The sequence below is a fragment of the Onychostruthus taczanowskii genome, unplaced genomic scaffold (assembly GCF_017590055.1).
Source record: "Onychostruthus taczanowskii isolate IOZ18803 unplaced genomic scaffold, ASM1759005v1 scaffold53, whole genome shotgun sequence".
Classification (NCBI taxonomy): domain Eukaryota; kingdom Metazoa; phylum Chordata; class Aves; order Passeriformes; family Passeridae; genus Onychostruthus; species Onychostruthus taczanowskii.
In genome coordinates this window covers 5,031,667-5,044,059 of record NW_024502902.1, presented here as the reverse complement: position 1 = coordinate 5,044,059, position 12,393 = coordinate 5,031,667, and the positions used below count along the sequence as shown (strand labels likewise).

Below are 12,393 nucleotides of genomic sequence, written 5' to 3'. Positions count from 1 at the left end.
AGAAGCAAACCTAAATCTGTCATGACAGTCACGTCAATCTCACCTCCAAAAGGACAAGGGGAAGGGCTGGGAGTTGATTTTTTTGCTTTTCCTCATCTCTAATAATATTTTCAAAGAATAATTCAGGAATGTAGTATACAGAATGTTGTTTATGTCCACATCACCTTACATCTGAGACACTATTCTTAAATGCCTACAGCTGTGCTAGAGGAGTTTAATGAAAGTGGTTTAAAGAAGATGGAAAAAGATAAGGCAGTAACTGAAAGATGTGAAAGAAAGCAGCTAAGGAGTTCTTTGGTAGGTTATTATTTATTGATTTTAGCTGAAAGAAAGTATTTCCAACTCTAATCAATAATTTATAGCAACACACCAGTGAAGTAGGGAACATTTTTCCTGCACAGAACCAGGACGGCTGTTCTTCCTGAATAAAAATGTGTGGTTCTGTCTATCAATAAAAACATGTGCCCCAGTGAGGATCCAGAAAAGGAAACAGATGCTCAGACTTTGCATCAGTGCCAGTGAATCAGCACTGAGCCCCAGCTCATTCTTTTTAATTAAATTCTGGGGGGAAAAATATACCATGTGCACACACCGGCTTTAGTAATTTACTGTGGCACTCACTCAGGGTCTGGCTGAATTTATTTCTTTATTTTTTTACTCAAAGGTTTGTGATCACTTAAGAAATGTTTCCTCAATTAAAAATCAATAGAACAGACACTGATGTGCACAGCACATCATAACACAATGTGCAGTTCTGAGGCACCAGTGGAACAGAATACCCCTTATTCATTTTTGTTTATTTTAAAACCAGGCTGTAAATGTTTTGTTGATCTCAATTTCTTGTAACCCTCCTGGAAACTGCTGACCTTCTACTAGTGTAGCAGTGGTGTTGTTCAGATGCCATGTTATATTCTGTACCTGCTATGCTGAAGGAAATTATGAGTTTCTGGATAATACTCAAGGAGTTCTGATTTGTTTTGCAACGCACTCTGATAGCAGTAACTATAAAGTTTGGACTAGATTTGAACTGAGAAGCTGGAGAAAAAAAAAAAAAAAAGAGAGCTGACAATTACAAAATTTCACAAAGCTGGCTGATCCAGACTGCACTTTCAAGCTTCTGAAAAATTTCAGCTAATTGCAATGGTGGGAATCAGAAAGGTACATGTGGAACTTGTCACAAAATGGATTTTGTCCCCCAAATTAAATACCAGTTAAATTCAACTTCACCTAAGAACTAAAAGCTCAAATGTTCTTCTGAGAATCAACATTTGGATAAAGATGCAATGATTCTGCTCAGATGGAGATTTTTTATTTCACACTAGCATAGTAAAAAAAAAAAAAAGTATAATTTTCAACTTCCTCATTTGAAACTAGAATATTTACTTCTGATTCTTACTGTAAGAAAAATCACTAACTGAAATTTTCTGCAAGGAAAGTGCCAATGAAAGCAAAACTAACATCCTCTAGTGCAGAAAAACACGTGCAAAAACTTGGGTCAGTTACAACTGCTTGCCTGATTCTGTTACAAACATCTGTTTTTTTCTGAGTTGCTGCAAAACTCCATGGACTAATAATGCCTGAAAATCCCAACAAGCAACAATTTTCTCAGCTCCAGGAGTCACCCTCTCATGAACTCTACTCATGTAGAGTGTAGCACAGTGTGTGCACTGCACAGACAACATCTAGATTTCTGCGGACATGCATTTTTCCTCTCTCCAAAGCACTCACATTTCTCTGTAACAAAAAGCAAAAAGCTGTTGCACACTCCCAGATGAACAAGAGGTGCTCCCTACCTGTCCATTGACAGTTGTGCCACCAGTGTCACATCGGTGTTGTCTGAAGCAGGCTCGTACTCGTAATGAAGGAAATACAGATGAGTGCGATGGACGGTGAAGCGTTCCCGGCGGAATTCATAGCACAGGTCATCCTCATCCAGCTCAGACAGCTGCTTCTGGAGCTGCAAGGAAAGAGTGGAAGTAAACATCGTTTCCTTGTAATTATTTTAGCAAATCAGAGAGAACCAGGAGGCTGGGAAATTACAGAATGATGCCATGAGGAATGGAACATACAGAGTAGCAGGGTTTTCCTGAGCCTCTCGTTACTGCACAAGAAATTAGAAGGAAGGGCTTGCAAGTAAATTCATAACACAGACAGGACACTCTGTTATGGTCTATATATTCTGTGTATTACCTGTATTACATACTTTCAAGATTCAGACTAGCAATGAAACAGTGACGAAACACAGGCTGAATAATCATCAAGTTCAACAGTTAATGTTCCAATGTGTTGCATAATTTCATCCTTACTAGAAGCAGCGTTTTATACTAGTCACAGACATTCTCCACTATCTCAGCAGCAGATTCAGCACTAAGAGATTCCCAGTCTGCTGCCTCTGCTGGAGAACAGTAACTGCTGCTACCAGCACGGACAGAGAGCTGGGAAAGTAACATCTTTAACCGATCATTACTCCTCCTCTTGAGATGTATGTTCTTTCCACTGCAGAGGTGCCAGAAGTAAGCCTTTAAATGGGATTTATGCTTCTGGATACCTAGATTAAGAAATCTGGAGGATGGTAGATAACTTCCTGGCTCCCTTGGAAACCAAGCCTCTTCAAAGTCAAAATGGGCATCTCAAAGCAATCTAATCCCATGTCTCTTAGGCATGTAGCTTTAAGAGAAAAAACTCTGGAGAAAAGTAGAAGTGAAAAACTGACCAAATGTCTATGCAGATGACCAATTCCATTCCTAAACTAATTATTTTTGGGGTTAGACTAGATGATCATTGAAAGGCCCCTCCAAATCAAACTATTCTATGATTATATGATTCTGTGATTTTAAAGCCAAACGTCTAGCTAGGATATTGAAAATGCATTAATTTTAAAGGAAAAAAACCAGTCACACCTGCAATAAAATGTTATGAAGATAAAATTTTTTTATGGTTTTAACATGTGAAATTGAGTTCAGTATCTATTGCTCTAAAATGTAGGTTACAAATAAAGTAACATTTTTGTATCTGATTTCTTAAAAGCATCCTGTAAGAACAATAGCCAATTAGTAAAACATTAATCAGCAAATGAGAAAAATGCCCATTATATAGGAATTTAGATTATTGAATTATAGACATCTTTTTGTCCTGCTCAGAATGATTAAAGTAATAGTTTCACCATCTTCAAGAAAAAAGAAAAAGGAAAATGTAGGTATTTTTTGTTCTGTGTGAAGAAGAGCTGTTGTTCTTGGAACTATAAGCATAATGGTTGCCATCCACAGCAATGCTTACAACTGACTGTTTTCCTGTGAAGGCTGATGGAATAATTCCTGATATTTTCCTGTACATCACTCTATAATTTTCTTCTGAATAATGGAAATACTACTTTGATTTCAATGAGTTTTGGATCAAGCTGTCATTCTTCTCTGCTATTGTTCTGCACAGATCTTAGAACACCCCTCAAGAGGGACTGCTATTAGAAAGATGAGACTCTGAATCTTCACAAATCTTTACTCAGGCAAAACTTCTATTGATATCAAGATCTCTTTTAGGTGGAAGAGAAATCAGGAGTTCTTTTACGTATCCTCGCTCGGAGTTTCATTCTTTCTGCTTTACAAACCATCATTCAGGTGAGCCTGCACTCTATTTTCAAAATCGCATTCAAATAATATTTGAATTAAACTCAATATTTACAGCAATGACTAGAAAGTGTCTTGTATCTTTCTGTTTCTTCCTTTTAAAGGGACATTTAGTGTGCCCTTAAAAGAATTATTAAGAAGATGATTGAAATTTAAATGGTTAAAACAACAGCAATGCACATTTCAGGCATACCTTACTATCCTTCTGAATGTACAAATGACCAGGCCAGAAGATTTTAATTGCACAGCAGTTATTAATCAGGCAGTCACTGAATAATTATCAGATTGCATTTGGCTTGAAAGCTAAGAGGGTAAAATATTTAATTATGAGTTCAAGAATAACATTTGGAACTAAATTACAGCTTTGTTCACTACTGAACCCTGGGTGGGAGAAGAGGAGGAGACATAGCTTCTCAGAAGTCCCACCTTTTTAATGGTGAAACTCAGCAAATCACAAAGTTGGTGATGGAGGTGAATAAAATTTCTCTAATATAATCTTTTCTACTGCATACATATTATGTGGATCCATTATTTAAAGACAAAGAACTCTTAGCTTGGTTTGAAGTTTGCTCCCCACCCTGTCTTCTTTGAAAAGATGTGTTTATGATGGGAATGCTGACAGATCTATGCCAACAGATGCTTAAATACAGTGCACAATCAAAATAAGGACTGGATTTGATAAAATCCATTGTGGATTCTTGTTCCCATTATGGATGCCTCCATTATATTGATAATGATATGCCTAACACAGCAAACGTTTCTCAGCTGTAGAGAAACAGCATCTATTCTCATAAGCAAGTACCTGCTAAGCATGACTGTGTGTTTCTAGAAGAGCTTCAATGCTAAGGCTGCTTGCCACTTCGCAAGTATATGGGAAATGTCACCCCTAGGAAAGACTCTCAAAGTTGAAAAATATATTATTTTCAGACTGTATGGGGTAGATATTGTCCTAGCAAATACTGTTATGGGAGACCACACATGCCTTCATTAGCATCATGGTGCTACTTGGTTCAGAAATAAAAAAAAAGTTGGTTCAGAACTTGGTTCAGAACTTGGTTCAAAAGATAAAAATGAATTATGATATGCATAATGCTCAAACAAAGAGACAAATACATTAAAAAATATGGGTTATATTATTTCTCTGGGATACCACATGTGACAGGGGATCAGGAAAAGTAGTCTTTGAAGCTGGGCTAGTCAGATAAATAATTTAGCCTTGACCTTCCAGGTCTACCTGTCTAACACATTTCTATGAGGTGAGGTATTTTGCATCCCTATGACAGATGGCAGACCCATATGATACATGGCAACACACCACATACCTTTCACTGGCAAACTGGTTACTCTGCTCATGAATCTTCCTTCCTAAAGCTGTTCCTACTGTAACAAAATCTGTCATTGGCTTAGTTTTTTTGCTAAACTGCTGTGTCACTGAAACAATTCACTTCCACCAAAATCCAGGACTTCATATCGGATGAGACAGATTAAAAATCCATGATCAGAAGTATTTTCCGAGGGATTATTTATTAAAAAAAGATCAAAGCCCACCAACAATGTCATGTGTCTAGAGGTCAGTTAGATCTTGTGGAAAGGGATAAGACCCCTAATGTGGGCTCTCTCATCAAGTGTTTAAGTTGAGGTGAGGTGACACTAGGCTTAAGTCACCTGCTCAATATCACACTAACACAACAAGAACAGAGCAGCTTAGACCAAAACGTAGAACTTTCAGATCATCTTTCCTTTTCCCAGGTGTGTGCGGTTAAGTTTCATAGCACAAAATCAACCCAATCAATGAAAACTGACACCAGCCCAAGATGTAACAAAAATCTGGTTATAAACTGCAGCAGTTTTATTTTCTCCTGTGTAGCTGTCCAGTTCCCACCAGTAGGCAATTTGGATTGCAACATTTAGCACTTTAAAAGTGTGTGAATTAACAGTTGCCTTTAGCATGGCATAAACAAAACAGATGATGATGTAGAGAGGAAAAAGCATTCACTGAGTCTTGTTTTGGATGACCTACATAAAGTCCTTCTGGCCTCTCCAATGATCAGTAATAAAAGCCAGACTAATCCCACGTCAATTAAACTTTTATTCCTCCCACACCATAAAATTTTGTACGTTTGCTATGGGTCGAATTGAGCCTTCTGTGAAACAAAACTGTGCTAAAGACAAAGAGGATAGTGCCTGAGCAAACCCACCTGGCAAGAGGAATTCTGCTGCAGCATGTGAAAACCACTAATACTCCTGCTAAATGGAGGTGATGGCTTATCCTGACTACAAATATTCAACACAACTGAGAATGGTATTTTTAGGCATATGGAATATCTCAGACAGTTCTGTATATATCAAGTATAGCTCCCCTTGATCGTCGCTGCAGATGTCACATTTGGTAGTACTCTTCATCTTCTTTCCCCAGACCCTTGACAAACTTTTTTGGGTGAGCTGTTCCCAAACCCCCTTGCAGCACACTGTTTTGACAGATAGGTCACCTTGCTTCTGTTGCCCCAGACTAGTCTTTGACCTATTCCTTCTTGTGTGGCAAGTTTTATGGGTCTAAGTCAGTCCCAGTCCTGTGTCTTGTCCCATGCTCCCTACTCAAGCAGTCTGCCAGCTCCTTATACCTACAGGCACCCAACTGTCCTTTCCTCTTCTTAGTACAAACACTCTCTCTTTCCTTTCTGCCTTTCACCTGGATTTCATCTCTTTTGTATGTGAATCTGGATTTTTTCTCCTCCCTACTGTCTGGTCATCACTGAGGGCAATGGATGTCCCTCAGAACAGAGACCAAATACAAGTTCTTGCTCTCAGCTCTACTGTCCAGTCAGAACCTGGCATGGAGGATTCAGAGAAAGCAGTCACAGAAAATACCACTCTTTGTCCAGGTCCCTTGCCTGCCATATGCCCAACCCTGCTGTGTCACTGGGATATATATAATCTGGTCAGATGTATCCATGCACACTCCTAATAAAAGTCTCCAGAGAGCTGAGCCTCCTGAAAGTCAAAGCAAATGCTATTGGCAATGTGTAAGCCATAATTGTTCTGCATTATAATTTGCCTAATTTGTCACCAAGTTTGCAAAAGACAGCTCCTTCTCTGAGGTACGTAGTATTTTCATGAAGAGGTCATCAGACCTTTTGGTGAGGGCAAACCTCAAAGCTTTTCCCCATGTTTCATGTTAAAAAAATGTAAGAAAAGAAAAAAAGGGCATAATAGAGTGATAAAAAAAAAATAATCCCAGTCCATGTGCTCCTCCACTTAATAATATTATAAAGGGTTGAAAGCAGTATAATGGCAACTTTCAGGCAAGTAACAGGATGGTCTGCCAGCTCAGCATTTAATAACAATAACAGTTACAATAATAGAAACAACACAGCTGGGGGAGTCAGGATTTCACCTCAAAACTGCTATATACCATCTGTTATTACTAGAGAAAGACTATGACATCACAAAATAGTAACTTTAAATTGCAGTTCTACAAATGAGGCTGTACTCTTGAAATTTAGCAGGAGCAAAGGGTACTCAAAGCATCAGTCTGACTGCGAGTTCAGGGCTGTGATACTGACTTGGAAGCTTCATTTACATGCTATTTTTAGTCACTCAGAAATTGCTAAATTTGTTAGTAGTGTTTATGCTGTGTGGTACCTTGCTAGAATCTCCCTCTTTTCTGGTGGATACTGTAAGTTGGCATGTACAGCCTTTTGCTCATATTAAGAACCTTTGGTTTTGCACAAAATAAGTAACTAAGTAAAAACATAGTATGTAAGTATGCATCTCAGCAAGTGAGTTAAGGGACAGCTGGAAATTTTTTACACTCTTTCTTTGTATTGCTGATTTGAACGTTTGAGAAGAAAAACATGCAGACATTTTTTCCTCCTGTGTTTCCTGAAAGTCTTCTCTAATGGGATTCTACTGTCCTTTCCTTAAACCAAGCAGAATCAGTGACACACTTCCCACAGATCTTGCCCCAGGTTTTGGATCAGGACACAGGCTTCACTAACAGGGATGGTCCATTCAACCTTCAGATTTAATGCTTTGGCAGAAGTACCTGCAGGAAAGAAGTTTTATAATAATGCTGGAAGGTTGAGTGTGTGCCTTGGTCTAAAATCAGGCTTACAGTAACTATCTCACAGAGTAACTACAGAGATTGGCTGGAAGATCCTGTTGAAATATTCTGGCCTCTATAGTAGGTGCTTTAGAATAAAATGCTGGATATAAGCATTAAAAGCCAATAGCAGATGTTCAAATTTGAGATTATTATAAGCTTTGCCTTTTTGGGTTTCTCAAAAATCTTTTGCATTGCCTCAAAATAAGAAAGAAGGTGTGGGAAAAGGGAAATAGCACGGAATGAGTAGGATAGAGTAACTAAGGCCCACTCAAGTCAATGACTGTGTTTACAGGAGGATTTGGTTCATACTCTGGATTTTCCACCCAGAATCTGCACAGAAGACAAAGGGATGATTGTACTACCAACTTGCAGAGAAGAGTCTGCTTTGCGTGACCTCACTCAAGCACATACTGAACAAGGGGCACTTAGGGTACTCTTAGCACATGGCAGGCTCCTGCTCCCAGCCTGCTCCTGCCACACAGAGGGTCTTTTAGCTTGACTATTTTCAGGAAAGAATGAAGCACTCATGTACAAGTAGACATACATATATGCATTTTTACATAAACAGATAAATTATCCTGTTCTGTGGGGTTTTTTGCCTCCAGTATTTCAGTTTCTCAGCCCTATCTGTTCTATCCACTCCTTTGCAATGCTTTGAAACCTATTAACAGTCCTGTTTGGTGAAACTGAAGATCAGCATCTGATTAAATCAGGACTGTGCAGTACATTATCTGAAGATGGCCTTCAGACCTCTTAAAATTCACTCTGTGGTACTATACTTTCATAGCAAATATTAGAAAAAGAAAAGGACTGGTACTTCTACATGCATATAGACATAATATATATTTAAGCATACATGTATTCACATGCATACACAGAGGAAGGATGAGAGAGATTGAAGTGAGGTCCAATTACCTTTTAAACTAATGCCCCTTTACATCTCTCTGGCACTGTTAAGAGTCCTTAAAAAGTGAAGATATGTAATTTACATTCATTTTAAGACCATCTCTGTACTGAAGAGAAGTGTAAAGGGGCCTTAGAGAAACAGAATCAGCCCAACAGTCCCCACTGCCACACTTCCTTTTCCCGTTCTACAGACATTTGCATTACAAATGGAATGCCTTAATTACAGGTTGAATTGTAAATAAAGCATCACTACAAATATTAAGCTGTAGAAAAACAGTGGCTGGTATATTGGAACAAGACCTTAAGGGTACCTTTTGATACAGCCAGACTGTGAGTGAGACTCACACCAAGCCACTGCTTCTTCCACAGCAGGGCTCAGCAGATTTAGTGCTCAAGTAATTCGCTCCAATTATAAACAGCAGAGCTGTTCTGACATTTTTTCCACTGCTCCACAGTGCACAGAAGCACAGGCAGCTGAAGAAGCACCTTCTACCCATGTACACTGCCTAATGTAAAAAAGCTAGATCTCAGCTTGTGGCTCAAGGACTTCTGGCACCAAAGCTTAAAAGCTCATGATTGATCTGCTTTCCAAGAAGAGTAACTTTTGAGGATATGTATACTTTTAGAAACATTACCGCCTGCTCAAAGCTTCATCACATTGTGAGTGAAATGTCTTTGTTTTGAACCTGCTACTTGCTGTTTCCACTTCAGGTCCCCTAATTCTTGTACAGAGAGGAATTACAGAGCTTTCCTCCTCACCTCACAAGACGCTCTACTTCTGAAGATAATCCTGCAATAGATCACGGGAATGTGTTGCATTTAACAGGACACCTGCGACACTGTATATGCTACAGCAGATAGAGCAAGAGTTGTTTTCAAGATAATCCTGTTCTTAGGGTCTCATAACTTCAAAGCTGAAACTCGCTTGCTATGTTCTACAATAAATCTAGAGTGGAGTTTATATCAAGGGCAACTAATACAAATGTCTTTTCCTAAGTGAGTACTCTGAAGTTTTCGGAAGTTGGATTTTTTCCTACTTCAGACTGTTTTCATAGAAGGCTGTTAACTTTTTGGTCCCTCTTGGCAAATTAGGAATCACATATTGTTGTATGTCTAGCTCGTTCTTTTCCAGTATTTTTTATATATATATACATATATATGATTTATAAATGGAGGAATGAGTTACGTTTCTTTTTCAGACACAAGTCATACCATATACCATATTGCATTCTACTTGTCTTGAATAAGAAACAGGCTTGAACAGTTAGTCATTTCCAGTGTCTGTCAACCGGATACAAGTTCAGTAAAATGAGCTGTTTTAAACTCTAGGGACTGCCATTTACAGCAAGAACTTGCATTTGCTCTGCACTGCTCCCAAGGAACTTACTGTCTGAATAAATCTGTTTATTAAGGATTTATTGAGCTCTGGAAAATACAGCAAGGAGTCTGTGACTGCATTCATGCTCTTTGAACCCACACAACATATTGTGAATTCAGTACAATTTTAAACTGCATTCTCAAAGTATTATAAAGGTGTGTATTGTTGTCTTTCTTTTAATGTTTCGTTCACCTTTTCTCTTCCTATTCTACCCTCTCTTCTGTCTCTTGTATCTTGATGTCTCCAAGGGCGAGGCTCTTAGTGGTCATTTATCACATTGAGTTCACTTGATTGTCTAAAAGGCTCTTGCAGAGGATTTTCTTCCTCCATGTGCTTTTGCTCTGCTGGTGCACTTGTCCTCCCTTTCTCTCATTCCCTCTCTTGCTCTTCCTCACCTTCCCATCTCTCCCAGTTAAGACCCACTCCTTTCAGAAGACGATGAGATGGTAAAATAAAGTGTCTGGGAAGCCGTGCCTTGGGTTAAAAGATATCTATCCAATCTCCTAGTGTTGTATCTAAAAATATGGGAATGGCATCTCCTGTGGTCGTTTTATTCACAGGCTAAGTGGAAACACTACCAGCCTCAAGGATGATATTGATTGTCAATTACCTCTTAATTGCTAATGCGTACATGATACTGGCTTTGCTTAATTGATTTTTATGCAGACAATGTTGCATATTTTAGAAATATTTTTTTCCTGAATAAAGTGTTACAGATTCCTTTTTATTTCTTTTCAGACTATGTAGGCAAAATTGGTACTTGGTCTACAAATCTCCAGAAACCATATTATACACAAGGAGTTCATATACATCTGGGTATAAACATTTCAGTTACCAGCTTTGGAATTATATGTACTAATGCACAGGCATACACATACACGTACATCTGTGGGAAAACATCCTTGATTTCAATCATTTTCCAAAGATTTGCTTAGTCTGAAAGGTTCTGATTGCAAATTTTATGCAGATACACATAAATACTGCTTTGATTGGTTAAGGGATATACAGAAAAAACCTGCAGTCTCACTGCAGGTTTTTTCTGTATATCCCTTATGTGGATATGTGTACCTTGAAGTCTTTGCTCATTCTGTAGTCTGCAGCACAGCAAAAATTCACAGACCTAAATACCAGTAGTCTTGGTATTTTCCTTCCTTCATTATTTGTGCATTAGTATCTACCAGACAAAACTGACATCACTGTATATTGAACAAATGCACAGCAAGAAACAAGACCTCCTGGAAAGTTACAGGTCTGCAATACTGAATCCAAAACACAGCCCTGGCTACTAAGGAAAAAAAAATTAACTCTAGCCCAGCTGTAACCACTACAAGATTTAAGGGTGAGATTTACAAATTGCCTAATGGAATAAGAGCCCAAATCCTCATTTTCAGCTTGTGATGTTACCTCTGTTGGGGATTTTAAAAGAGTAAAGTACAAAAAAAAAAGCAGCAAAACCCAGGGTAAAGATGGGATTAATACAATGATTTTACAGGTGAGGAACTGAGGCACAGAGAGATTAAATTATTTGCACAGTGTCTCTCTGGGAATCTGAGCATTGCTTTTAATTCTCCTGAGTTCCACTGCCCCACACTGCCCCCACAACCAACTCCAAGTCTTCAGAAATCCCATGCCTTATCTGAACAACCATCTGTATCACCAAGCCTTAGACATCCCACTTACATTCTCACTGTTAACATCTGCTTCACTGGGGCAGCCAAAGAGTTCCCGTCTCAGCAAATTCCCATCATATTCCAGGAATGTCAGGTAGAGGTTGCGGAAAAACTCCACATGCTTGTTTTTCACTCGCAGCTTCTTCGGTGAGTTCCAGTGAATCACCTCAGAGGGAAAAAAGAGAAAAGACATCCTGCTGTTAGAATACAGATTTGCTTTATCTGCTCTTTTTATGTGTACTCACTGTGCTATCCTCTTAAAAACAGAAGAAAAAAAAAATCCCCAAACTACCCAGACTTCCTTCTGTCTTTTTATAGGGAATGCTTTGCTGTGTCTTACACAAGTAACTGTACACTCTGGAGGTGATGTGCTTGGAAACTCTTCCATGGCATCACCTGCACATTCTCAACATACTCTATGTTGAGAACAGCACCTTGTAAGTGCTTCCACAATTCTAATCATGGAGCTGCTAGTTTATGGACTCTGCTGAAGAAGATGGAATGACAAGGGACACAGTGATGTAGGTATTAAACATTAATCTCAGATTTCCACATGACTGTTTCTGCTAATGAAAGTGATTCCCTGTTTCAGGCCAGGCAGCCTCTTTCCTGGTTAGGTATTGAGAAGAAGCTTGAAATTAATTCCCATATCCATTTAAATAGTTCAAAAAGGACTGAATTTAATCTGTCTTCCTTTTTGCCATTGCTTCA

General features: G+C 38.7%; 1 protein-coding gene across 4 annotated transcripts in view; it reads right to left on the bottom strand.

Annotated features, from left to right (window-relative positions):
- Window positions 1-12,393, bottom strand: part of LARGE1 (LARGE xylosyl- and glucuronyltransferase 1) — a 272,087-nt gene that overhangs the window by 22,194 nt on the left and 237,500 nt on the right. For all 4 annotated transcript variants that reach the window (XM_041416690.1, XM_041416691.1, XM_041416689.1 and 1 more), the window contains 2 exons: window positions 11,693-11,848; window positions 1,794-1,957 (listed from right to left, as the gene is read on the bottom strand). In XM_041416690.1, the coding sequence (XP_041272624.1) occupies window positions 1,794-1,957; window positions 11,693-11,848 (320 nt within the window). The remainder of the gene's footprint in view (window positions 1-1,793; window positions 1,958-11,692; window positions 11,849-12,393) is intronic.